This window comes from Hibiscus syriacus, unplaced genomic scaffold (assembly GCF_006381635.1).
Source record: "Hibiscus syriacus cultivar Baekdansim isolate YM2019G1 unplaced genomic scaffold, ASM638163v2 tig00112206_pilon, whole genome shotgun sequence".
Classification (NCBI taxonomy): domain Eukaryota; kingdom Viridiplantae; phylum Streptophyta; class Magnoliopsida; order Malvales; family Malvaceae; genus Hibiscus; species Hibiscus syriacus.
Window position 1 is genome coordinate 120085 of NW_024063267.1, and position 27841 is coordinate 147925.

The 27841-nt window shown below is 34.6% G+C and overlaps 7 protein-coding genes and 1 pseudogene across 7 annotated transcripts; 1 reads left to right on the forward strand and 7 right to left on the reverse strand.

The window, feature by feature from the left end:
- Positions 1–245: 245 nt before the first annotated feature.
- LOC120175381 (PI-PLC X-box domain-containing protein DDB_G0293730-like) lies at positions 246–1411 on the reverse strand. The gene has a single exon (XM_039182009.1). It carries the CDS (start codon positions 1356–1358, stop codon positions 402–404), a length of 957 nt encoding a protein of 318 aa, XP_039037940.1. The 5' UTR covers positions 1359–1411; the 3' UTR covers positions 246–401.
- Positions 1412–4471: 3060 nt separating this feature from the next.
- Positions 4472–5062, reverse strand: LOC120175605 (dirigent protein 23-like). The gene has a single exon (XM_039182208.1). It carries the CDS (start codon positions 5045–5047, stop codon positions 4490–4492), a length of 558 nt encoding a protein of 185 aa, XP_039038139.1. The 5' UTR covers positions 5048–5062; the 3' UTR covers positions 4472–4489.
- A 1193-nt stretch (positions 5063–6255) lies between these two features.
- Positions 6256–8988, reverse strand: LOC120175601 (probable magnesium transporter NIPA6). The gene is made up of 9 exons (XM_039182204.1): positions 8819–8988; positions 8337–8393; positions 8132–8222; positions 7866–8026; positions 7645–7772; positions 7398–7535; positions 6969–7061; positions 6735–6852; positions 6256–6451 (listed from the first exon to the last, which is right to left on the reverse strand). Exons 1-9 carry the CDS (start codon positions 8943–8945, stop codon positions 6354–6356), a joined length of 1011 nt encoding a protein of 336 aa, XP_039038135.1. The 5' UTR covers positions 8946–8988; the 3' UTR covers positions 6256–6353.
- Positions 8989–10162: 1174 nt separating this feature from the next.
- LOC120175603 (translocon-associated protein subunit alpha-like) lies at positions 10163–13319 on the reverse strand. Its single transcript, XM_039182206.1, has 8 exons — positions 13153–13319; positions 12474–12635; positions 12324–12374; positions 12047–12135; positions 11319–11396; positions 10834–11037; positions 10562–10633; positions 10163–10409 (listed from the first exon to the last, which is right to left on the reverse strand). Exons 1-8 carry the CDS (start codon positions 13223–13225, stop codon positions 10365–10367), a joined length of 774 nt encoding a protein of 257 aa, XP_039038137.1. The 5' UTR covers positions 13226–13319; the 3' UTR covers positions 10163–10364.
- A 1641-nt stretch (positions 13320–14960) lies between these two features.
- LOC120175486 lies at positions 14961–17556 on the reverse strand (annotated as a pseudogene).
- Positions 17457–19397, forward strand: LOC120175604 (ER lumen protein-retaining receptor erd-2.2-like). Its single transcript, XM_039182207.1, has 4 exons — positions 17457–17836; positions 18381–18580; positions 18913–19053; positions 19135–19397. Exons 1-4 carry the CDS (start codon positions 17614–17616, stop codon positions 19258–19260), a joined length of 690 nt encoding a protein of 229 aa, XP_039038138.1. The 5' UTR covers positions 17457–17613; the 3' UTR covers positions 19261–19397.
- Positions 19398–20263: 866 nt separating this feature from the next.
- Positions 20264–22659, reverse strand: LOC120175602 (5'-methylthioadenosine/S-adenosylhomocysteine nucleosidase-like). The gene is made up of 8 exons (XM_039182205.1): positions 22493–22659; positions 22292–22355; positions 22021–22112; positions 21693–21799; positions 21503–21577; positions 21215–21289; positions 20750–20842; positions 20264–20619 (listed from the first exon to the last, which is right to left on the reverse strand). Exons 1-8 carry the CDS (start codon positions 22584–22586, stop codon positions 20422–20424), a joined length of 798 nt encoding a protein of 265 aa, XP_039038136.1. The 5' UTR covers positions 22587–22659; the 3' UTR covers positions 20264–20421.
- Positions 22660–24509: 1850 nt separating this feature from the next.
- LOC120175600 lies at positions 24510–26083 on the reverse strand. Its single transcript, XM_039182203.1, has 5 exons — positions 25788–26083; positions 25351–25650; positions 25046–25267; positions 24832–24960; positions 24510–24710 (listed from the first exon to the last, which is right to left on the reverse strand). The coding sequence occupies exons 1-5, from the start codon at positions 26046–26048 to the stop codon at positions 24525–24527; spliced, it is 1098 nt and encodes a 365-aa protein (XP_039038134.1). The 5' UTR covers positions 26049–26083; the 3' UTR covers positions 24510–24524.
- Positions 26084–27841: the final 1758 nt, after the last annotated feature.

The following is a 27841-nucleotide window of genomic DNA, read 5'->3' on the forward strand; positions in this document are numbered from 1 at the left end:
GTTATTCTGGTAGGGTTTGGGAAAGCATTCTTTTGGCTTGTGATGTGTCGAGGAAGGTTATGGAGTGGAGGGGTGAGCTCGGTTGGACTTGTTGCAATGTAAAAAGAAGCCTGCGACAGTTTATATTTTTCGTTTGACTTGAAATCGTGTTATTGCATTGAATAAAGTTCTTATTCATCTAAAAATAATATAAATTATAAATATACAAACAATAAAGATTGAATGTCGAACTTTATAACGATCAATGCAGGATAAACATAGACAGTGAACAATGTTATACACACCATATGCTACACATCACAAAACAAATTAACTGAGCTAAATCCCCATGAAAGTGGTAGTTTACGAGAGAGAAATATCACACACAAAATTATTAAAACAAAAAACCATCACCAATTTCATCAACACTTCCCTTCAACCCTCGCCTGTGTGAGGCCCACGCAGGCGTCGACGAAATCGTCGTCGATGAAATCGGTCGAGAAGACCTGCAACCGGTCGGCACAACCCTTTGCGAAGCATTGAGTGATGAACAGCCTAGCATATCCATGGATCCGTCTAGTCACGGGCTTAACGCACACTATGGGGTTATCCGCTTGCGGAGTGACCGTGTTCTCCACCCTGTAGAAGTATTTCCTCGACGTCACCGGTTGTTGCTCGGCCAGATGCTTCAGATTGCTGTCGAATTTGGTCGACGGCAAGTCGGTGTCGATCCAGTTGTCCTTCAGATGAGTAGCGTTCCAGAACGGTGACCCTGGTTTCGGACGAGGAGCCTTGTTCGGCTTCCATACACAGATGATCCTCTTCGGCACTAGTTGGGAAATTGTTTTACCGAACACATGATCATCCTGGTGAATTAAGAACTCCCCGAGGTTGTCCTGCAAATACTTTTCGAAATCCGGCGGATCCTCGTGGCCGTACTCGGTTCTGATCTCGAGGATTATGATCTCCGACTCGGTTTCCGACAGGAACTTCTTGATGTCGTTGATGACGACATCGACGCTGTAGGTCGTCAGGATTCCGTGGCAGACGCAGCGGTTCTCGTTAACACGGATATCCAACAACCTTGTACCTTTGACGAGCTGTTCGTAGATCGACAACGACTGGCATTGTGCGAAGGGACGCGTGATGAACGGGAACCCGATCTTGTTCGTAGCGGAATCATGTGTTCCGGGCCATACAATCTTGTTAATATGAACTTTCTCCGGTCCAAGACCGGCCATCCAGTTCTTCCTGTCGGCGGGACGGTAATCGCTTCCGGGATACGTCTCTCCGCAGCTGTCGTAGAGCTCGCAAAGGGTCTTCTTCTCCGTCTTGATTTCCTTTCGCCTCTGCACCTGTTTAGACATCTGAGACCCCATCTCTTCTATCAATCAAACACAACAGAAGAAGAAGAACAAGCTTTCAATGGACACTCTTCCGGTAGGGTTGATTATATATCATTTTATGCAACAAATGATAGAAATCAGCTTGGTTTCACACAAGCTGTCATAGTCGGGTGGGGTTTGGTTTTGATTTTTGATTAATTTTCTAGTTTTTTAAATTGATTTTCGATCGATTATATCTATACGATTCTTCCTAATGTGTGGTTGTCCAACATTGTATACAAACTTTGGTTGGATTATTTATTTGTTTTGGACTTTTCTGATAAACCCATGAGCTAAATGTGGGGTTGGATGAATGGAAAGGCACTTTGGCAATATAATATCCAATTTCATTTGTCCCATTATTTTGTTTCTGGCTCAACCACCATGGAAAGCTAAACCCCTTCAATTATTATTGGGTCAAATTATGATTTTAGTCCCTCTATTATGCAACAATTTGATGATTTTAATCTCTATACTAGTATAAATTTAATATAACTTGGTCCTTTACTATACCATTAGTGTGGTTTAAATAATTAATATTATTAATTAATTCGATTTAAATAAAAAGATGACTTTTCTCTTTTAAAAAGGTTTAAGGGTGTCAAGAGCTCCTTTATTTTTAAATGAATCAATTAAGTTTATGATTTTTTTTCATCCAATAAATCCCTTAAATATATAAGATTAATCAACATGACCCTTTAGTTAATAGAAATTGTTATTACAATCATAATGCATAATGCATAATGATATATAATACTAACATGATGGATGACAATACTCATAGGAATGATGGTTTTCATATTAATATTTTAATGGCTTAAGGGTCACCTTTACCTTTATATTAAATCTAATTTATCATTTTCACTCATATCATATTTTCACATCAATTTAGCCCTCGAAGTTGCTCAATTGCATCATTCTATATCATATCCCTAATTTAAAACCCTAAATTATAAATCTTAAATTATGGTTTACATTTAGGGTTTAGAGATAATTGGGTTATAGTTTAGGGTTTAAGATTCATAATTTAGGATTTTAAATTAGGGGTAGGGTATAGAATGATGCAATTGAGCAACTTCAAAGGCTAAAGTGATGCAAAAATATGAAAGGGGCGAAAGTAATAAATTGGATCTACTAGATAAGCAAAGGTTATCCTTTGTTTATTTTAATTAATAACTAATGTTGCTACAAAAGTCGCTGATAGAATTATGCTAAATTAAAATAGGGCGTAAATCAAAATTTGAGTATAATAGAGGGGTTGAAACCATAGTTAGACCTTAACAATGCTTTCACATTAAACAAGATGTTTGATAAGCTTTAAGCTTCAAATCAATTCACTCTTCAATTATCAAATGAGACAGAATTTACCAACATCCAAATGAGTGGGGGGGAAACCCCCAACAAACGATGGCCATTGGAGCTCCAAGAAAGAGGGGCCTAATGGGTGATTACATAGCCTAATATTTTTTTTAAATTAATCATCCATATCTTATCTATTGAACGACTAATCCAAATCAGATTTTACAGATACTCTTTATGGGATCAGTTGGTGATTAGATAGTCTAATTAAATAAAGTAGACAGCACATAATTGATGAATATCTAGGGCTGCTCCTACCATGTGCACAGATGATCTGTTTGCACAGCTTCATTTGATTATAGAATGTCACTCTTTTCAATCTGGTGGTTACTACAAGGAATAATGAGAAAATTGAAACATGAGATTTTTCTAATGAATAAACAGCTGTAAAGAAATCGACAACTTTTTTCTTGTTTCAGATCCTGGGTGTGTGGCAGCTCCGACCAGACATTGCGTTGCCGGCTGCTGGTTTAATGGGTCAAATTTGAGTGGTATGAGTCCATTTGGAGAACCCTGTTTCTCAGTATCCAAAAACTAAACCCACGAGTATAGGGAAAAATTGACCCAATAAGTTAGTCAGAACAAAATTTAGCCTATTAAGTTTTCTAAAAAGTTATTTTAGGATTTACCGTAAATGTTATAGTGCAAGGGAAATTGGCCTGCTCGGTGTGAAGAATTTTAATAAAATATATTTTTTATTAAAATTTATCACATTGGGATGAAAAGTTTAAATAAAAAATATTTTTATTTAAATTCGTCATACGTGATGAATTTCCCCCTGAACAGTAACATTTACAGTAAATCTCTAAATAATTTGCTTAGTGTTGTATTTGACTAAATAATTAGTCTGCGTACCATATTTGGACCAATTTTACCCAAGTATAGCGCTGTCCGAAATTTTAGGGAATTATGTTGCCTCTAATCTGCCATCCACTTGTGATTACATTAAGGGTAAAGTACACAGATGATACCTGACTATAGGACACTTCTTTGTTGAGTCACTCAGACTATTAAAAGTTATAAAATGATCTAATGACTATAAAACATTATTTTGTTTAGCCTTTTTACTATTAAATGTTACAAAATAGTCAACCGACTATTCATTGTGTTTCAATCTCATCATTTTATGTTAAAAAAATAACAGTATGAGATGGATGTTAATATGTTGTTTGAGATATAATAGTTGTTTGAGATTCTAAGATCATATTTTATCATATCTCAAATAATAGATTAACATCCAACTCATATTATCGTCAATTTTTTAATAAAAAAAGATGAATTTGGAATATAAGGAATAGTCATGTGACTATTTTATAACTTTTAATAGTCAAAAGACTCAACAAAATAATATCTTATAATCGGGACATTTGTATACGTTACCCTTACGTTAATCATCAAATCCCACAAACAAAACAAAACCTCTAGTTAAGATGTCTCGTCATGATGAATCATTACCATTCATGAAACTTGTCTCTGCATCTATGGCCACAAACCCTTTCTATTACATCATTCTAAAGCGTCTGTACTCGACATATTAAAGCATGTGTTGATATATGACGTTAAAGTCCATAGTTAGGTTAATAAATTACTATAATTAAAATGTATTAAAAACAATCAAATTAATATATAATAATATTGTATATTATTTAGTAAAACAATATAGATCGAGTTAAGAACACAGTAATCCTACGTTAAAAAACAAAAAAGAAAAGAAAAAATAATGATAATGATAGGGAAGGTACGTAAAATTCATGCATATTTTACTGCTAGTGTACGATGGTAACATTGTAGCCAACTATAGCATCACCGAGTTCATTGAACCAATGAGTTTTCGCCAACGCATATCCTCGAGCCAGTCGGAAGACACCGGTCCCGCCGACGACCGGCATTTCCCGAACCGGAGTCATAGCCGAGTTCTTGCCCAAAACGCTAATGGAGCTACCATTGTATATCCCGTCAGTGAAGCAAAAGCTCATGGCCATCACTAGGGCAAGCTCACCCTTCCCCGCCGAGCCGTAAACCCCTTGCGCTCGACCGAGCAGCTTGGAGTTGGGGTCCGGCGTCTTCGTCAGCGGATCATCCGCCATCAACAAGGCTCCGAAAAGCGTCGGAGACTTGTCCGTGCCGGCGGCTTGAGCTACCTTGATGGCGGTAGGATTTTTGCCGCTGATGGTGTCGTGGAAGTAGAACTGGAGGTTGGTTACCGCCTCTTGCTTGGTCTCGAGCTTCGTGGATGCCCAACTCGATACAAGGAAGCCTTGAGCCGCCCATGGCATGACCGCGACGAGGGAGATGATCAATAGAATGAAGCTTAGCTTGCACATTTTCAAAGAAGAAGAATATGCATAGAACTTTACAGTAAACAATTGGCTTTATAAATAGGCAGGAAGACAAGGATTCAAAGGCAGTTAACCTACAAGGGAAGAAGAGATAAAGCATTAATAATCCACTTTTATAATCATTTGTTAAGTAATAAATAATTTGATATCGTTTAAACAATAATATATGGAGTTCGAGTCTTTTATACCTAATTTTTTTGAAAGATTCATTTATAAAAGTTAGATATATAGCGTGAGTCGATCCGAATTAATTAAAAAAAATTATAACGGCTCCACTGGCCTGTTTCGTTTTAGAGGCCTGTTTCCGACAGGTTTTGAACTTTCCGAGATCCTAGGGGATTTTCTCTGATTAGTTCAACAAAATGAGCCATGTGATATGAGTAGTTGAGGAAGGTTGTCTGATTTTTCAAAATGAAATGATCACCAGTCAATCTATTGTCTGCCACCTGATTCTTTGTTAATTATACTCGACCTACGTGCCTTTCAATTAAGTCAATGGCCCCAACATATTTTGTATAGCAAAACATCAAATATTTCAATAGTATGGTTGGCACTTGGCAATACATACAGTTAGAGAATTTGACAATAAACTTGAGGGTATTTTAATTATAATTATGATCTATTTTAGTACTTAAATTTTTATTTTTTTTAAACCATAACTAAAATCAAATTTTGTTTCATTTTAATATTCTCTTCAAAATTTAACGTTATGTTTTGAAAATAATTGAAAGTTTAAATATTAAAATATATTAAAATTTAATAGTTTAGGTACAAAACGCATTAAATCTTTAACGGCGGGGTACTAAAATGAAACTAAATTTATAGTACGCTGAGTGATAGTAAAATTTGGCTTAATAGATTTAAATCAGCATCAAAATTTTAAAAGTATATATCCAATTATAATGTATTTCTGTTTATGTTACTCAACTATCTTTTTGACATTTACGTCACAAACATAATAATGGTATGATAATCAAATTATACCCAGTTAAGTACATGGATTAAATTCAAAGTTGGGTATAATAACAAGGACTAATAATAGAATTGACCCAAATTCACTGTCAGTGAAAACCAGTTGATTCCAATTCATGGTGTATTAACTGACACAGGTTGGGGTCTCATTGGCAAGCTTGTTGAGGGAAAAGAAAGGTATCGCCGAGATTACCTTCCCCAAACAGCACAAGTTATATCCTCAGAAAGCAACTCTCTATGTTCGACATGTATATACACCACCGAGGTTTAATGTTGATCCGGGTGGGGGTGATGAGAACAGTTATCTTAGAATGAAACCTCACGGCTCGTAATACTCGTCCACACGGCGGGGAGTGATTAGAGGTTCGTCCTCGGGATTCTTTATTGAATCGCCACTAATAAACCACGTAATGGTTCCTGCGACGTAAATATATGCTTTGATATAAGCTCAACTGAAAGAGCTAGCATGCCTAATACAATGTGAAGCATTTCAAACGGGTTGGTATGGACAGTTGAAGCAATTCCTAATTTGCAGTCTTGCTTTACTAAGGACTATCGTATAAAGTTTTGACGTGTGGTTGCAGGCGCATGTATTAAACAGACGGGGCAGTCCGACGCTAGGAAGGATGTATTTCCTGGGAAAACTTTGCATGGCCTTTGAAATTCGATATCTAAGGGAAAGGATTAGTACTGCACATACCTACTGGAGGAGGTGGTTCCTGTTCTCTTGTCACATGAAGTATGATTGTTCCTGACAGTACGGTGATGAATCCACATATCTCAGAAGCAATGCTGCCCGAGTTTTGGCCTGACCAGTCCTGTAAAAAGAACAGGATAACAACATTCACTAGTGCTCGTCAGTCCGGTAGTTGTGAAAAATTTACCAGCGTAATCACGCAACAGTCCTGCAGTTCTGATGAATCAAATAACTTACCTTAAACATGATTACACTAGCAATGATTGTCAAAGTTGTGAACATGACATAATATACTGGAGAAACAAGTGCAGCATTGAATGTATCCAAGGCCTACAACATAAATACATACACATCAGTCGAGCATGAGCAAAACCAGCCTTTCTATATGACATTACAAAGAAAAAGAGAAGGCTCATAGTTATACATATTACTCGGGGCAGATTGCATACAAGGGTACTCTCGGTGTTCGAAATATCAACTGTACCTTAAATTCACTGGGTAAATTGAATGGAGTAAATGCGGGATTAGATCAACTTTACAATTTTCTTAGCACAATTCTTAAAATTGTAAACTACACCATTCTAGCTGCGTAAGTAGAGCATATGTTTTCAGGTCATTCGGTCGAATAAGGTTGAGAAAGAAGATTACAGAATCAATAATACTAACCTTATTGAGGTAAATTAATTGTGTAATGACACAGATTGTGGCAACCGTAACAAAAAACCAAGTTTGAGGATACGCAATCTGACTTATCCCAGCCAATGAAAGCTTTATAGCAATTCCGATGGCCTTGATGCTAACAACCTGTGACACCAACCAAAAAAGAAATGCCTTTACATTGTGCTTACAGCATAGTAAATACCATGGTGCTATTCAGATTTACCGAGAAAAGTTCAGAACGAGATCCACATACCGTAAGAGAACCCATTAACGAACATATTCCCAAATAAACCAGTATATTTGTCTGCCCATAACGAGGCTCAAAATGCAAGACCAAAGCTAAAACTGCTGAAAGTGAAGCTGCTACATAAACCAGAAAAGCTGCCAACATAAACATGTGAGAAGGAACAATAATCAACGACTCGCATTGAGTTTAACAACAAAGAATAAAACATATAAAGTGAAAGACCGAACCTGGCTGTGTTGCTAGAGTCCAAATGTCTTGTACAGAACTTGGGGTTTCCTCTTGAGGTGCATGAATTACAATCACCACCGAACCGACAATGCAGGACACACAACCTACAATCCCCATTTTCTGAATCCGTTCCTTCAAAAGAAAGTGTGCCAAGCAAGCACTGTTGAAATTCATAAAGCTTGTAAGCTATACAGATTCGAAAACATAAAAATAGATGGAGTTTCAATAATATCTAAAGAACTTACTGCCAACAAAAGAAGCTTACCTAACAATTATACTTAGAGCACCAAGTGGGGTGACTAGAACTGCAGGAGCATAGATATATGCTACAAAATTTGCAATCTCTCCGATGATCACTATTCATACAGAAATCAGAATGAAACTCGATAATCAATTCAACACGGAACATGAATTTATCATGCTTATATGTTTGGGAAACGAAAGATTGTGTAGCGAGTAAATCAACTTACTCGTTATCATCCCCGCCCACCATAGTGGCTCTAGTAAGTAGGAAAATCCTCCAACGCCTATGTTATAATACCATAGGAAATAGATGGTGAATTTTATTATCCAAACAGAGCAGAGTACTGATACTGATACTGAATCATACAACACGACAAAGTAACAAAACACTACTAACCAATCCCAGAATTTACAAAGAATCAAATAAAAACTATCAGTTGAATCTATGGAATACGAATACCCACTACATCTGATCTGTACAAATTCTTATATGGAAGCAACTATGCCAATCTCAGATCTTATTGTGCATTTTTATATTGCAAAATCTCAATAGCCATATGTTTGATCGACATATCCCAATTCCCAACTTGTTTCTTGAATATCCTTCTAAATCGAACGTTTTACATCTGAGAATTTCAATAAACAAAATCCTGTAGCTCAATCATGGATTAAAGTCATTTATCAAAGAAAAAGAAGAGAGAAAACAAACCTGCGCGAATACCAGAAATACCGCCACGCTTGAGCCCTTTCTTCTTCAAGATGAAACTCGAGCCGATGAAAGCGCTCGACGCCACTGCTAAAATCACTCCCTTCGCATTGTCAGATAATCCGCCCATTGCTCTTCGATCACATCAATAATCAATCAACGCTTAGATAACAACAGTAATTATTCTTTAAAAAAAAACAGATGAATCGAATTCCCGCCAAAATGAAACAAAGATTAATGAATCAATAAAAGAAAATGAGAAAAGAGAGAAAGAAGCTTAAACCCTCTTTCCCTCCATAGAAGAATAATTCAATTGAACAAAAAACAAAAATCCTTTTATTTTCTATGATCCGTCGTGTTGTTGGAAGCTTCCCCTTTATCCATTTTTGTACGGTACACATAACGGTAGATTAACGGATCCCCTGCTTCACGCGTTATTTTACTAACTTGCGCTCGTCCTTGCCTTCATTGTTGATAGGAACTGTATCAACTGAATCTAAGGAAGCTTCCTTTTGATCTTTTTAATCAATCTTAAGGGAGTTTCCCCGTTTACAGGATTTGAAGAAGAACGGTCTAATTATGCTCTTAGTCCTTATACTCTTCACATATTTAAAAATTCTTATCTAATCGCTCTACTCTTTTGATTTACTAATTAAAATCTAACTGATAATTTGACGACTTTCAATTTTTGTGCCATTTTTTAAGAATAAAAAAACACTCTACTCATTTGGTCAATTTAAATTAGGGTAAATTACACCAATAATCATTTAATTTTATTATCTCTTCTATTTCACTTACTATACTTTAAATTCGTACAATTTTCTCACTAAACATAATACATTTGATTTTTTTGTCAATATGTCGTTAAATAGTTAACGATGTTAAAATGTCGTTTTTAAAAAAATAAAATTTTTACCAAAACGATATCGTTTTGTATCTATATAACAATAAATTTTTAGCATTGTTAGCGAGAAAACAATGGGGGTATAAATACCAAATATATTAAGTTCAATGAGAAAATTAAAAGTGATTTAAAGAATAGTGAATGAAATAAAAAAGAGAATAAAATTCAATAATGATTTGTGTAATGCACCCTTTAAATTGATGATTGGAAATTAATTATTGGTGTAATTTACCCTTTAAATTATTGTGAAAGTGTCTGACTTGATTGAAAGGGTATCCCTTGCTTGTGTAGTACCTAATCTGGATTAATCTATTAATATATCAGATACATGTGGTTATACAAAAAAAAAAGAGTAAACTAATCAAAGTTAAAAATTTCTCTTTAAAATATCATAAACTAACCAATTTAAAATTTAAAAAAAAAAGACCAAAAGGAATAAAAACTTCAAAAAGGCTCAATTTCAGAATCTCGTTAAAATTAAATATGAAGTCTTTTTAGGAAAAAAGATCCTTCACATGCTACAACAAGCAAGCTATGCCTTTTTTTCTGGCCTAATTCTCAAACTATTTGTGCCCTCACTTTAAAACTCTCCAAATGCCTAGAAATGAGTTTACAATTAGCCCGACTTCACAAGCCCCTACCCATCTACTTCTTCCTGGATTTGGAAGCTGCTCGAGTGTAAGCAGTTCCCTGAAAGCCGAAACACGAAATCATCAGGCATTCGTTTTTAGAACTAACGGATGAACATCCAATGAACATAGGGTTCGAAGGACTGAAAATGAAAGCAAATCTATCACTGCAAAGGAAATTATGGTAAGCGATAATGATGTGTAAGCGATAACCTGAAGCCATTCGTTCAATGAGGCATCTCTACTCACGGTTCCGACTTCGACCTTTGGAGCCCTCTTAGTTTTCTAGCAAAATAATAGAAACAAACATGCCATTCATGCTGAAAGAATAGAGATTTTTCTCCATGGATACATGGATGTGCTGTGCTTCGTCTATGGGGAAGTGGATCATATAATAACTAGTCTAAAACATGTGTTAATCGTATCTTATTCATAGATACTCGAATAAATCAATATATCAGAACTAAGTGGCACAAGTAGAATACCTTGGAGATACGCTGAAATTGGCCTTGAATCCATAAACCGAGGAGAATGAGAAGAGCAATCCCAAGGGTAACAAGAAAAACGGACTCCACACTCAGGAAACCACCAGCCTCAACAACTTCAATGGTACCATTATAGAATGTAGTTTGATATGGGTGTTGGTCAATCTCATAGACAACTATACCCACAAGATCGAAAGTTCCAGGCTGCATCAAAGTTCTAAACGTGTAAGCTTAACAGAAATAGCAATCCTTCTCCAATGAATTAAAAACAGAATGGAGGTTAAACCAGTGGGATCTCCAATCAATAGTTCAACCAGTATGCATTTAAATCGCACATTTAGGTTGATACAAAACCAGTATACAGACCTTTTACAATTACTGAGTGTCGGATTCTCTATAACACATTGAACCGAACAGATCTTTGGTTCTAAAGAACCTATATACAGTTCTAGCCTTTTAGGTCATAAAACTCTCTAACCATTTACCTGTAAGTACTTGCTAACCGCAAATGTGTAAGGGAAAGTAGCTTGCTTTGAAGGGGGTACAGTTGCATTGTTAAAGGCCTACATTCAAACAGACATTTTCAGTTATTGAATCTACAAGCAAATGTCACAGGCAGTTTCAATCCAACAATGTAGGCTGTGAAACACCAAAATAATAAAGTGCATGATCACCTCTATAGCAAAATGTTGAAGATCTTTTTCAGATAATGCAACAAACATTTGATAACAAAGTATGAAAGGGAAATAAATTTATATAAAAAAACCAAAAAGTCAAAACCAGTGGCACAACATAATAATTGTGCAGTGATCAATTTGAGCGTGAATGTCTAAACCGTGATTACAAACTCAGGCTCCAACTAAACAGTAACAGCATTGTAAAGTCTACAATAACATTTAGATTTAATGAAATAGGAAAATCTACACTAGTGCCAAACTCTCTGCCATTGTTTTCTTAAACTGAGGTAAAGATCTCTAGATTAGTGTCAAACTCTCTGCTCTTGTAATGTAGATGTTACAAGAGAACATGCATGATTCAATGCCTTTAACATTTTGAGCACAAACATGAAAATGATCTAGAAGAACGAACTCAATGGGCACAACATTTTATTTAGGTAATAATAGAAATTAATCCAAATGGAAACTGAACTAACTAATGAACAACAGAACTAGAAAATTTTAACCAGCAAAATCTTAAGAGAACTCATGATTACCAGTGTTGTTAGGTTTTGAACAAGCATACGATGATCAAAAGGGAGATGAACACTGGCTGTGACGGAAATAACATTCACGGGTGACTCGCCTGCAATTTAAAGAAGTACGCTAAGCAAAGAGAGAAGAAAGCCCCACATGGCTGATTTCAAAGAGGTAAGCATTTAAGCATAGACAATGAAAGACAAGAAAAAATGAGTTACCACTTCAACATATATCATCAAATTTCATTATGAAACAAGCCAGTAACATTTTGAAGAGAAAATAATTAGTAATTACCAACATTTTCCATCCCAACAAGTAGTTCAGTGTCTTCTCCGGCCTTAACCACTGCCCAAGTAAAGAAAAGGTTAGCCCGATAATAAAAATGCACATCTCTCAAAATCATTCGACAACAAAATCCCACAAGCAGCATGTGAAAGTCGTTACATTTGGCGTTATTCTTTGGGAAAAGACTGACAGTTTCAACTCCCAGAGCTGAGTCAAAATTCCCATGACCAAAATCTTGAACATCATCGCCAACAACACCGAGTTCACCTCCTTCTGCAGCTTCTGTAACATCTGCCTCGGCTTCAGATTGACACCTAACAACTATCACATAGAAGAAAAATCCCATCACAAAATAATATAAAGCAAACAGAGTTACTGGAAATTCATTTATTTATTAATTTACCGGAAAAATGGAAATCAGCATCAAGAAATATTCACTTCATGAATGTTACAGAAATATCAGAGTATTTAACAAGCTTTATTTCCGTTGCCATTAAAAAAGTGGAAAGCTAAATTGAACTTTTAAAAGCCAGTATAATACCAGTAAGACAAATTATAGGGGAACGATGTATCAACTTTTTAAGAAACTAGAAAAAAGATAAATTAATGGAAATATCACAATCATACAAATTACAATGCAACCGTGAGTCTGAACAAAAATCGTAAATCGAGATTAATTAATGTTGAAAACACAATCTAGTAGCATCTTGATGGAACAGATCAACACAATCGCAGTAAACATGCAAGCAGAAAATAATTGAATTGATAAGCATATATAGCTTCATTAATGTTAAAAACTAAAGCGAATAGATCTAGATCTGGAAGATAATTTAAAAACCTTGCAGGATAGGGGAGGCAAGGAGTAGTGCGAAGAATAAAACCCCGAAGGTTTTGATCGCCATTCTCGTCATAGTAGAGGGAAATGGAAAGAGTGAAAAGATCGGCGTGTGAGTGCCAACTCGTACAATTACCGGACTCAAATTACAAAGTCGAACTCGGGATCAAACCAAGCTAAACGTGGGATCTTTGGTCAATCTCGTGCTTAAATAATGCTAGGTAAACCACGCCTTCTCATCACTGAGTTTTAATAGGGTAAATTACACAAATGATCTCCTACTTCTATTAAAAGTTACAAAATGATATTTAAACTATTGAATGTTGTTTTGTTGAGTCACTCGACTATCAGAAGTTACAAAATGTTCATCCAATTATTCATTATGTTCCAAATCCCTCCTCTTCCATTATAAAATTGACGGTTTCCTAAGCAAGACGTTAACATGATGACCGAGAAATGATAGTCGTTTGAGATTTCGGGATCAAATTTTATTATATCGCAGTCTGCAAGTTAACATTCAACTCAGAATACCGTTAATTTTTTGACAGAAAAGACAAGTTTCGAACATACAAAATAGTCGGATAACAATTTTGTAACTTTTAATAGTCGAGAGACTCAACAAAACAACAATCTATAGTCGAAAGATCAATTTGTAACTTTTAACAATACAAGGACTTAATAAAGCAGTACCACATAGTCAGGGGACCATTCGTGCACTTTTCCCATTTTAGTAATATTTTTCTTTTGGCCATTTAATTTAATTTTTAAATTTACCAATAAGTTTATTTTTTTTATCATTTCATTTTTAAATAAGTAATGATGATATGCAAAATGTTTTTTCAATAAATTTTTCTTCACTTTTTTTTGGAAAGAATTCCGCTAAATCTTCCTAAAAAATAAACGTTCAAATTTCTTTTTATTTTTTAATATTGAAGCATATTTTTTTCAAATTCTAATGATGGAAATATAGAAAATGAGAAAATTATATATCTTGATTTATAAAAATTGTAGATTGAAATTATCCTTATCATATTAAATTAAGTCTAAATTACTCGAATGACATAACAATAACAATAAAAAGAAACTGGTAATCAATCACCATGTTATCTTTTATTTGACACAGATAGAAAGAGCAATTAGAAAATGGATAAACTACATAGTTAATGCCTAAACTATTAGTTTTGATTTGTTTTAATACCTAAACTTTCACATTTTTCAAAATCATACCTAACATTTGGTTTTCATTTCATTTTAATACACTGCCATTAAAAACTTAACGCATTCAGTACCTGAACTATCAATTTTGATCAATTTTAATACCTAAACTTTCAAAATTTTTCAAAACTTAACGTTAAATTTTGATAAAATTAAAAGTTTAGGTACTAAAATGAATCAAAACTTATTGTTTAAGTACTAAACACGTAATTTACCCTTAAAAAATTTAGTAACCACGTTAAGATAATTAAAAAATGAGTATAGAAAAGCGATACAAACAAAATTTAGTGAAATTATCTATGTGGGTCATATTTTCTTTCAAATAATTTTGTTCCATTAATAAAAATATTTTTTATTGTGGAGAAAATTTGACATGTGCAAAGCAGTCGGATCACAACACGTCCTTGCATTATCAAGTTTTAGATCTCTAAGATCTAAATCTAATCTACAATTAGAAAAGCTTCCACAATATGAGATTAAGACTCCATGGAAATACATAAACAAAAATAATCTGTTTGTAGACAATATCTAGAATAATTAACTTGTTTAATGCATATGTAGAGGCAGCCTCCTCTTATAGAGGGTTCGAGGGTCGATCAATCTCCATGGATGGTCTATCGGTCCCATTTCTTCGTCGGATCGTGTATCTGACGTACACAAAGATGAATAAGAACCAACTAAACTTAATCTTCAGTCTTTAACAAATCAAAGTAATTTTGGCTAAATAGGTTATGTTATTTGTTGCATCAGAAGCAAGCCAAGGGCAATTGTGATACGCGGAAGCGAGTAGAACGAGTTCGTACCTCCCATCTTGAAGCAGGGAAGATGTGCTTGTTCTTTTCGTACCAGTGCCTCTCGACTACTTTACCAGCATGGAAAGAAATGAAATCAAGTTAGCTAACATTCAATAAACATGGTAAAGATTGCAATTGCTATTAAGAGCCTGGTTTCATGCTCAACTCACATGAGGAATGATTAGATCTTTCACATAAAGCAGATTTTCCACCGAAGTTGTTCGAATCTCCCTAAATTCCGGAGCAAGCTGCTGTTGAACTGCTCGAAGGAATTCTCCTATGGTATCACCATTGCGTACCTGAACAATGAAAACAGAAACCACTAAAATAATGGATCAATGGAAAAAGAAAATTAAGCCATAAGGTAAAAGCATTCGGATGGGTAAATTTTATTTAGGTAGTTTCACTTGCCTGGATCACTCGTCTATGACCTGCTCCATCCCAGTAACTGTAAGTAATTTGAAGGGGTTCATCTGAGACACAAAAACACAATCTCAAGACACCATTTTTCATGCATCAATATAAAAAGGAAAATTCCAGAAGTAAACTTACTCTTAATTTGCTCCTGTTCAAGAATCCACTGTTTCCGTAACCTGTCACGCTCAGCTTGCTCCTCTGCTTCCCTCTGACTGAAAGATTATCCCCGTCCCTAAGCTCAAATGTTAGGTCCATTTCTGCTACAAACATAATTATACATGTACCATCAGACACATAGAGAATGTCACCTGTCGGGAAGAAAGCTAGCTTCCACTGTGGGATCTTTGCCAAATTTTCCACGATTAAACCTCTTTGGTTCTGAACTTTTCTACATAAAGCACCATGGAAGCTGCTATTATTAGTCAACATACGAAAGAATCCATAATGAAGCTTAAGTCTCTAGAAACTGGATCAATATAAAAAACAATGTATCAAACAAAAAAAGTGACCATATCGTCTCAGGTAAAGCCATATATAACAAAGAGCGAGATTTTAAAAATCAACTGTATTCACAGCAGTGATAAAATATCAAGTAAAACAAGATTGAAAAGTCTATACATAAATAAATCTAGAGGAATCAATTAGCAAAAGGTAGAGAACCATAATGCCACCCAGACAACATTCTTAGAAAGAATAACACCAACAAGTCAATAGTGCAACATCTATGAAACTAAGCGGACAGCCCCACAACAGCAATCGAAGGACTAAATGTCTAAATAGGTATTAAGTGTTTACAAAGGCAATTGGCAGCAAAACTTTGTGATCCTATGCTAATCCTCCATGTCCAATAGACCCAAATATCCATACAGACGAAATCTTCTATGATGGGTGCAGTATATAGCCTAGAAAAAGGAATGGTTGCAATCCTGGAATATGAAAGAAATTAATCACCGGTTTAGGAAGGGAGATAATCTGTGTAGACAACGAGCAAAACCGCTGTTTTCACTTCCAATTACTAACCATCCAAGGTAAAATAATAACAGTAATTATGCTATTGGGATTATCCATGTACTACTCGCTTACTACTTTGCCAAAGAAATGTTAAACACAAAACAAATCTAAATCTCTATATTCTATAAATAAGTTTAAACAGCTGAGCACGAGATAACAAATTTCGATGCCAACAGTTGTATATCTTATCTTTGATGCATCTTTTGTTAATTGCAGCCCCAAGCTACAATAGTTGTATATTTGACACGTACAAATCAGGTTGCAATTTCCATAATCTATCATTAAAACATTTTTATGAGTCGAATGAAACAGATAAATTCTCACTGTTTGATTGAATTGTTAGTTAACGAGCTACTTCTCTTTGTTTTGAGTTTCAATTCCTGTATAATAATTGATATACCATCTATTAATTATTTAATCAATATGGATTGAATATGCATAAGTTTAATATGAGCGACCCTCTCAACCTAGTCTATTTATAACTTGTTTGGGATATATATTTTCGAAAATATTTACTTGCCATTATCATTTTAATAATTAAATCATTTGATTGACAAAATTAATATAATAATATTAAAATTTAAATTTATATATATATATATATATATATATATATATATATATATATATATATATATATTAAAACGGAAATAATTAATTTTATTCAAAATATAGAATATTTCAAATTACGATAAATATTTACAACCAAATCATAAATTAAGTATGTGACAATTTCTTATGTTAATTGTTTAGATTAAAACTAATCCACTCAAGTGCATTTTTAAATTTAGATATTATTTTCTTTTTCTTTTTCCTCAAAAATAAATATTTAATTAGAATGGAGGAAATAACCCCAAACTTAATAAAGGATTTTCCTTAATTAAACACGAAAACTATAAAATCAAATCCCAAAGCGCAAAGATTTCATTAACGTTATACTAACATTTCCTGATTGGCGCATTTCCCCCATTTTCCCACATTTTCTCTTTCTTTCCCGGGAAAACGAGAAATAAATAAACAAGACGACATGAGGGCAGAGAAGAAGCTGATCCAGGCCGTAACAATGTGGATGAGGCGACAACCGCCCAAGGTGAAGGCTCTCATGGCGCTGGTATCGGGGATTTCGGCGCTCCTTTTTCTCCGATTCATCGTGCATGACCAAGACAATCTCTTCGTCGCCGCCGAGTCTGTCCACTCCCTCGGAATTTCTGTCCTCATCTTTAAACTCACGAAAGAGAAGACTTGTGCTGGTAATCCACACACAAAGAAGCTTTAATTTTCATCATTTGATAAGAAAGTTTCAGATTTAATACATGATGGCATGATGCATGGATGTCTCTTCAATATGATTGAAAAAGCATATAGATACGAATTCCAAAGATCATCTAAATATATGAAAATTTTGAAAAAACATGTCGGATTAACATAGATTAAATGTTTATAGTATGGTATCATATCGATTTACAATGGATTTCTTTTTCCTTTATTGATTGTCCGGCCTGTTTGATGACATTTATGAGTTTTGTACTTTGCTAATTCTTATGTTTGATCAAAATGTGCTATATGTACGGTTTTTCCAATTGCATATATGACCAGAATGTTTGATACTTCCATTAATGAATGAATATGCATTATCTGTTTTAATCTTTTTCATGTGATTAAATCAATTAATGATAGATTGATAGTATGATACATTCTTGATTGTTTTCTTATGTTTTAACTGAAGTGTCAAAATTCCTCATCCGCGAAGATACTGTACTTACTTGATTTGGATATATTTTCGAACGTTGTTAGGACTATCACTGAAATCCCAAGAACTAACAGCTATATTTTTAGCTGTTAGGCTGTACTGCAGCTTTTTCATGGAGTATGATATACACACCGCACTTGATTTATCGACATTGGCTACGACCTTGTGGGTTATTTACATGATCCGTTTCAAACTGAAGTCCAGCTACATGGAAGACAAGGACAACTTTGCCATTTCCAATGTTGTACGTTTCCATCCGTCATATTTTCTTTTCTTCATTTACTACTTTGTGTCCTGCTAGAAATCTATCTCTGTTATGAGCTTTCATTTGTCTTCAAGTGTTCTTCATGCTGTTTGCTTCAAATATAATTGTGAAAGTCGAGTTTTGCTTCAACTTTCCCGGGTTGATTCAATATATTGCATCATATAACCAGTTGAGCCAACACAATTGAATGTGTTACCTTTTGTGTTGTTACACATGGACTCATATTAACTGCACAATTATCAACTTCGTTGCTCAAATGGATTCTTCTACTGAACACATTGTAGAAGTCATACCTGGGAATTTGGACGCAGGTTCTCCCTTGTGCTGGACTAGCTCTGTGTATTCATCCATCAACTTCTCATAATCTTGTGAACCGTATTCTCTGGGCATTCTGTGTATATCTGGAAGCCATCTCAGTTTTACCTCAGCTGCAAGTGATGCAAAATACTAAGGTACGGAATTACTTACATAATAGATTACATTCAGAAGGTTTATACAAGTCCTGCTGTAACTCGCCTTCTTGGTGCATGCAGATTGTTGAGCCTTTCACTGCTCATTATGTATTTGCATTGGGTATTGCAAGGTTCCTCAGCTGTGCCCACTGGGTTCTCCAGGTTAGATCTTTTGACGAGAAGTTGTACGTGATTGGTTTAGGTTAAATTTTTATTGATGTTTAGCAATGCTGAAATCTAGACCCACTTTGAGTATTTATTTTTGTAAAATTTATCCACTTTGGAAATAATAGACAGCTTGAGCATGCATGATGTATGGTCCTGAAGTTCGAACTGGATGCCATTTTGCCCGTCAACTTACTTCTTCTACGTGTCAATCAATGATATTGTTAGCATAAGCTATGTTACTCGAACTCTTGAGTGCGTGTCGGATACGGGTACTTCTAGAAAAAAATGAAGAATCCAGGCAACATTGAACATAAAAATTCTCGTGTTCGAGTGAAACCTTTGTATGATGCCGGTGGTTGCGGGAAGTGTTATTTTGATTTATTATAACGGTGATTGATTGCATCGAGATAGTAATTCATTTCTCTACCGTGTTCAACAGGTTCTAGACAGCAGCGGACGCTTGCTGGTATCCCTAGGCTATGGATTGTGGCCTTCTATGGTTCTCATATCCGAAATCGTCCAAACTTTCATTTTAGCGGACTTCTGTTACTATTATATCAAGAGGTATGTTACAACCTTAGTAGTATATGTTACAACCTAAACATCATTAATATTTACTCATAGAATCATCTATGTGCAGTGTATTCGGAGGGCAGCTTGTTCTCCGTCTTCCCTCTGGAGTGGTATAAGCTAAGACGCCGTTTTCTGGTTGTCGACGAGCTTGCTGACTGAAAGAAGTATAACTCGGTTACAAAACATGACAAGTTGTTCTTGTTTTTCCGCTCTCGACACATTTCTTTCGACTCGATGTCAGTGGATTGTATAGTTTGATGGCTGAAACTTTTGGATGGTTATTTATACGTAAAAGATTTCATAGGACTAACTTTTTTGTGTCAAATACTTTAAATTATTAGAATAAGCTGGGATAGATCACCTATGTTATAAGCTATGAATCTTACCTGTTGAGGCTTTAGATTATGTTGGGGGGGTGAATCATTTTATGTAAATAAATTTGTAAACTTTTATTTAATGAATAATCATAGGTGGATTTGTATATAAATTTTTATTCAAGCACAAGACTGATCAAACTATCAATTGCTGTTGTCTTGATCCTTCTTTTACATCTCATAAATGTAAGGAATACAAGTCTATTGTCACATATATGTTTCAGACTGAAAAAGAGTGATAACGTGACGAAAATTAAAGTTCGGACAGGCACTTTCCGCCGATGAAATCGATAATTCGAGCGACTGCTTCATCGAGGGCAGCGGTCACTGCAGCCAGATTCTGCAGGAATTCCTCTGCAGTTGGTTTTTCACCGTCGACTATATCCGTCACCGCTTTAACAAATATTGCAGGAACTTTCAAAAGATCTGCAACATAAGCTACGGCTGCTCCCTGAAACAAAATAACAGAACAAATGAGGCAGCAAATTTCGTCGTTTTGAAGTACGAAAAATGTCTCCTTCGAGTAGCATGCGTGGTTTCATAAGACTTATGTGATCCATATGGGGTTTTTCGGTAATTACCTCCATATCTTTGACGGTAGCATCGTTTGCTGCAATCGACTCTTCGTCCTTGGGGGTCATATCCAACGAATCGCCCGTAGATAACTTGCCAGCCTGAAACACAGAGGGAAGTACAATGACAATTGCCCTTGTTGTGTCCCTTAACAAAGATGTAGGTGCAAGCGTTTCATACGCTGACGAGGCATCTAGGAACGATAAACAACAGCCTCAACCGACCAACAAGCAATTCTAAGTACAATGGCAATTGCCCTTGTTGTGTCCCTTAACAAAGATGTAGGTGCAAGCGTTTCATACGCTAACGAGGCATCTAGGAACGATAAACAACAGCCTCAACCGACCAACAAGCAATTCTAAGGGAAAATGCGTAGATTGAAAGAAATGAAAAGGGATTGTAAAAGTTCAATGTTATCAGAAAATACAGAAGTTCGAAACATGGACGGCAAACCAGCTCACTTGCCAATTTACCTTCAAATTAAGTGCTTTCAAGAGATTCGGTGTTGAGAAGGTCTGCCGTGAACCAACGCCATATTGATCAAAAACCTATAGAAGAAAAAAAATATTACTTATTGATATATCATTAAAGAAGTACAAGAGCTGGAAATAAAACTGCTCAGCAATGCACAAACTAGGTTCGAGGTTCATGATGAACATTGATTTTACGGAAAAGAAAATGTGTGATCCGGTATCGTCAGCCTTCACAAATCACTGAATGAGAAGTAAATTCATTGAAGAGTAAGGGTCGATATTACTCACCGGGATTGGTATTCTTCTATCATGAAATGCAACATGAGATATGAGAAAAACATCACCAATCCCTGCTCCCCTTGCCTGAAAGAATCCAAGAATAAATACACAAAATATTCAGCATAGAGTTACAAAAGAAAATTGATGTAAGAAGCATATATCTAACAGAAACATAGCTAAGAATCATTGGTACTATGACCTTAAAGCCACCAGCAGTGCCTGCATTTATGATCAAGTCCGGCCGCAATGCCAGGATTGATGCATAGGTCACAAGCGAGGCAGAAACCGTGCCGACACTATCAACCCCTGCAACGAATTAATCACACACCTTAACAAATCGGAATAGCGAATGGAAGAAGCTTCCAATTGTCGACATATCAGTGCAACCGACTCGGTTACTAGCCAATAAAGTTAAGAATTCTCCTGTAACCGATGCCGGAAACATTTGGAGTCTACGAATAAGATGCAACGATTCATTGCGATCTCTCTTTACCGTGAGTTTTTCGTATACGAAAGAAAGCACTTACCCAAGGTCGAATCTTTTCCGGGCCAAACTAGATTCATTGTAATGTCCTTATATGTACCATGATAATGGACCCAAGGGACCCCTTCCGGAAACCTGCAAAATTGCCAACATTGAATCTAAAACAAAACACCAAATACAAACACACTGAAGTATTAAAACATTGATGATTAAAAGATCAACCCAACATCGAATCAATAGACTTTAATGGCTTCCAAGAAACGAACTTTAACAAAAAAATCAATGGAAACAGCAAAAGGGAAAGACGAGCTCACGGAGAGTGAGGGTTTTCAACGAGCTGGAACTTATTCACCACCGGCAAAGCTTCTGTTTGCATAGCTGAATTGAAAACATAAACCGAAACCCAGTAAGCATTAAAATAGAAATTAAACGAAAATATGGAAAACTAAAGAAAGAAACTAAACGTAAAATGGAAAAGTAAAGAGAGATAGAAAGTGGGGTTTTCTATTTTTTACCGATAATGATAAGGATCGATGAAATTGGATGTTTTTCGAATTGAGAAACCATGGGATCCACCGGAGCATCCGATCCCTCACCGTGAGAAGCCATGGAAGCTCTTTGCCTTTGCAAGTGCAGCTTTTTTTTAACCAGAAGCGAAAGTAGATTGAAAATTCAATAATGCTCTCAGGTCAGAAGAAGAAAAAAAGCCCTGGTTTTTTTTGTTTTTTTGTTGACGATGCTTGGAAGATTTTTAGCCGTTGGTCGAATGGGGTCCACGAGTGGTTCTCAATCTGACGGTCAAGCATGTGTGTTTATGTTTTATTAAAGCGTAAATCACGCAACTAGTCTCTCAAGTTTTACTGTAATTCTGTTTTGGTAATCTAATTTTAATTTTTTCTGATTAAACGATACCTAAAATTTATTTTTGGTGTCTAAAGTTTTATTTTAAAAATAGGTGTATGATATTTTCTCTGTTACACTTTTAAGTAATCACCATTAAAAAAATTAAGTGACACATGTCACGTTTATATTTTTTTTATTTTTTAAAATATATATATTTTTTAAAATCTAAAAAACACCTGTCACATAATATTTTTTGACGGTAGACACCTAAAAATATAAAGAAAAAAATATTAGACATCTATTTTCAACAAAAAAAATTTCTAGACACAAAAATATAATTTTAAATATAGTTTAGACACTTATTTTTATATTAAACTTTTATTCTCCGTTGTTGGGGACCGTTTGGAAATGTTTATGGAGATGATTTGAGCCTAAAATTCCATTTGAAAAGTAAAAACAACCCTAAACAACTCATTTTTAATCAAAAATTAACTTTTGAATCGTAATTATCGACTCAAACCAAGAAATTAGAGAAACGATGCTTTTGTGTTGAAAAAACTCATTGAAACGTAATTATTAACACAAAGGATACATTGCTTTGTTAAGTCTATTGACTATTAAAAATTATAAAATGATCATTCAATTATAGGGAGTTCCTTTGTTTAGTTTCTCGACTATTAAAAAGTTATAATATGACCACTCGACTATTCATTATGTTTCAAACTCGTCATTTTCCGTTAAAAAATTAGCAGTTGTCTAAGTTTGACGTTAACATATTGACTGAGGTATGATAATTGTTTTAGATTATGAGATAAGATTTTGTCATATCTCAATCAACGAGTTAATGTACAACTTAGACCGCCATCAAATTTTTAACGGAACTAGACGAATTCGGAACATAATGAATAATCGGGTGATCATTTTGTAACTTTTAATAATCAATGAACTTAATAAAACAACTCCATATAATTAAATGATCATTTTATAGTATTTAATAGTCATGAGATTTAATAAAATAACATTAGTCGGAAACTATTTATGTACTTTACCCGTTTTTATAATAGAATAACAAAATTTTCATGCTTGACCAAAACTGGAAAAAAAAACTCTTACTTTGAACTCAAAAACATTATCTTAATCTGCAGATTTCAGCTTCAAGAAATAAGGATGGGAAGATAAAAGAACAAAGAAGAAGACAATAAGATTTGTCTGTATTTCCCGCGTTAATGGAAGCACGTGCACCCATTGAACAACCAATATTTCACACGTGGTGATCATGTCAGTTCCGTTTTTTTTAAATTTTGATGTTCTAGGACGAATCAAAATATTAGGTCATTAATTAAAGATTTAAATCATAATTTATATTTATATATTTGATTATATTATATTTATCGTTATTACAAATTAACAGATAATATTATGATCATTGTATATATCGTAATAGTAAAATTTTAATAACATATACTACTATAAACATAATGATTATGAATATGATAATTTTAGACTCTGAACAAGTGCTCCTCTTATCTAGACCTAGACACTGCACTGGGCTATGTTTCTTTTGTTTTTTTAATCGTTTTAAATAGTCCAAATCTAAAATAACTTAAAATTAAAAAAAGAATTAAACTCGACAAAACTCAAACTCAACTACGATACATATATATATATATATAAAGATCTACACTACGACGACAGCTGCAGTAGCTACGACGATGATGTCAGGGGTTCATGAACAACGGAATTCGAAGATATCGAGACCGGGTTTCCCTCTAACTGCAGCATGATGCTCCCCAAGATCTCCGTCAATAGTTTCTTGAACTCGTCTTCTTTAACCATCTTCCCGTCGTTCGCATTTACCATGTCGAAAGCATCGGCAATGACCTTGTCAATCTGGAGAAATTTCGACAGCTTTGGTTTAAGAGGAATGACATAGGCCTTATAGTTGCATTTTGCAAGTTTGTATTACATCCTATGATCATGTATGTTCCCAATACATATGTTGTGGCATTACCTTTTCGACTGCACCGATTGGAGGTAAACCGGCCGATGGAGCAACGACATCGAGCACCGCACGTAAATACTCCTTCGATACTTTACCGTTGCGATCTTTTGGGACGTTGTTCAAGGCTATACTAAGTGACTGCGATTGCAAGAAATGCATTCCTTGGTAAGTCCAACATACAGAGTACATACAGGGGAGACAACAAATGGATCAACATATATACCTTGTCTAGTTCAAACTTGTTGGATAGTAGCCTTTTAATGCCGCTTCCATCCAAGGTGTTTTCGTTATGGGCGACGATCACCGGTTTCTCTTTGAGATTTTTAGTCACACGCTCTGCAACTTTCTTAAATTCTTCGAGGAACGTTTCTTGCGACACAAGTTTCTCGAGATCATAGCCATCCGACCATGATTGCAGAGCCGGTTCTATTATGTTGCTAATAACCTACACCACAAGCAAACACAAGCCAGATTCTTAACATTACAGATCGAAGATCAAACTATATATCCGTATGGAAAGTAAATTACCCAAGAATCTGAACAGGGCGGCACGCCGTGATCGACGGTAAGTTTCTCAAAGGCCTTAACGATGCAATCCCGAAGCGATACGGCATCGTCCGGTGCAATCTGTTGAAATATGGACACCATCTCCGCTTCATAACTCGGACCGTTAGCGAACTCCGATAGGTCTTCGCCGTCGATACGGAGGATTACGATAGGGTCTCGCTTCAAACCGGCGGCCATGCCTAGTAAAATATCCGAAAGAACCTCTTTGAACACCGACTTGCTCACACTTTCTCGCTTTCCTCGAGTGAACTCATTCAAAAGCTGCAGGAAAACATGTCCAAAACTCAGCTCCTGCCCCCAATGAACCTCGGTCTTGACCGGCACGTATAAAATTTAAAAGAACGAAGACATATTATCGATATAAAATACAAAGAAAACATCTAAAATATACGAGAAACCTCGGAATAGATATGGTCGGAATGAGGAGAAGAACCCTGAGCAGGCAAGCCAAGAGCAACACCGATATCAGCAACCGCAGGCCGTAACTCGTTCACAGAGAGCTGACCATCGCTGTCCTTATCGAGCTCATTGAACTTATGATCAACGAAACTGGTAAACACCTCCTTATTCTCAACCAACTTCATTATATCCGAACCGTCTAGAATCTCTTCGCTTTTCTTCTTTGGAAGGGTTCCTGCTGCTGATGTGCTTGTCTCCATTTATTTCTTTTGCCCTTTTTCTGTTCCTTTTCGGATCAAAAGCCACTGGTTTTATTGTGAGTCCCGTGAGTCGAACACGAGTTGGCAGTAATAGCTGATGAGAGAGGCTTTGGCTTTGGGGTTTGAGATTTTGGGTGAGTTCAACTTTGATTATTTTTCTGTGTTCGTTTGTGTAACTTCGGGTTACGCCTATCTTATACGACACAGTGATGAATATAGGGTCGTGTAAAATATTTTTGAAAAATATTTTTTTAATGTTTAATTGAAGGAAAATTAATTGGTTAATGTAAGAAAAAGAATGATTTTTCGTAATTCATTTTTAAAATTTTTTAATTTAGAAAACAAATACTTAAAATAATTTTATTTTATATATTTAATATTAATAAAATATTTTAATATCATTATGATATAAACATTATTTATTAAAATATTTAAAATGTATTTATTAATGTTTTTACTAATAAAATATTATATTTTTAAAATTATAATAATATACTCAATTATATTATAATAATATAAGATATTATATTTTTATTTTAATAATTTCTAAAAGATTTATCAACTAGTGAAAAATAATTTATACAAATTCTTCTAAACAATGTAAAATATTTTCTAAAAAATATTTTTCAAAAGCTATAATTTATTTTACAGAAAAATATTTTTCCAAAAATATTTACTGTAAAACGGACCATAATTGCTCTCTATTTATAACAGTTGATTCACATAAAAATAAGATAATAGGCAAATATTATAGTAATAACCCTCGGGGACGAATGCACGAAGCTCAAAAATCAAGTGTATCTTCATTATCTACACTTAAAAAAAATTAATCCGAAAAGGCATTGCTCGAACTAAAAGGAAAAAGGTTAGAAAATTTAACTATTGTTCGAACAAAATAATAATACTAATAAATCTGATTGTATAAGTAAATATATTATAAAAATGATAAAAATATTGAAAAATCACAAAAAATTTATATAATAAATTCAAGCGACATAAAAAAAATATCTATAAAAACAAAATACGTATATAAATGAATTGGAAGATATAAAACAGGGAAGATGATTTATATCTTACTGATCGTAACAATAATGGTATTTGATCCGATCGTCAAACATAACATAACAAGAGCAAAAGGGTCAAGGTGACCACCACTATATTTATGGATAGGACACGTGGGATGGTTAGGGAGTCCCCAAGAAGAAAGACTAAAGAGTGAATACGTTGGATAAGGGTACGTCTATAGGACGGTAGTCGTCTAACTTAAGATAAAAACGATAAAAAAAAAGTAATTAAAAATATTATAATATTTTTAATTGGATGCAATTTGAAATATTAATTTTTTAATTTTTTTTTGGTTTTACTCATTTTCTATAATATTTTTTGTTATAAATAGAGAATGACACATGATCTTATATTAGGGGAGTAAATTTAAACTTTAAAAATTTTACGAACATAAATTTATACAATTAAGGGTGAAAACAAAATTTCAATAAATAAAAAATAATAATAATTTATAATAATTTTAAATTTTTAAGGGAGGTGACTATCTCTATAAGCCATGCCTAGATTCATCCCTGATTACAAACTAAAACTATTAAGGGGGAGCACTCTTAGCAACCGCTCAGGACCCCCAACTTTTTTGTATTTAAAATTAGGCCCTCCAATTTTTTATATTTATAATTAGTCTCTAATTTTTATAATTTCATAAAATTTTAGTTTTGACTCTCTTTTTCTATTTCTTTTATTAATTCATCCAATTTTAAATTAAATTCAACCATTTTCTTATATTT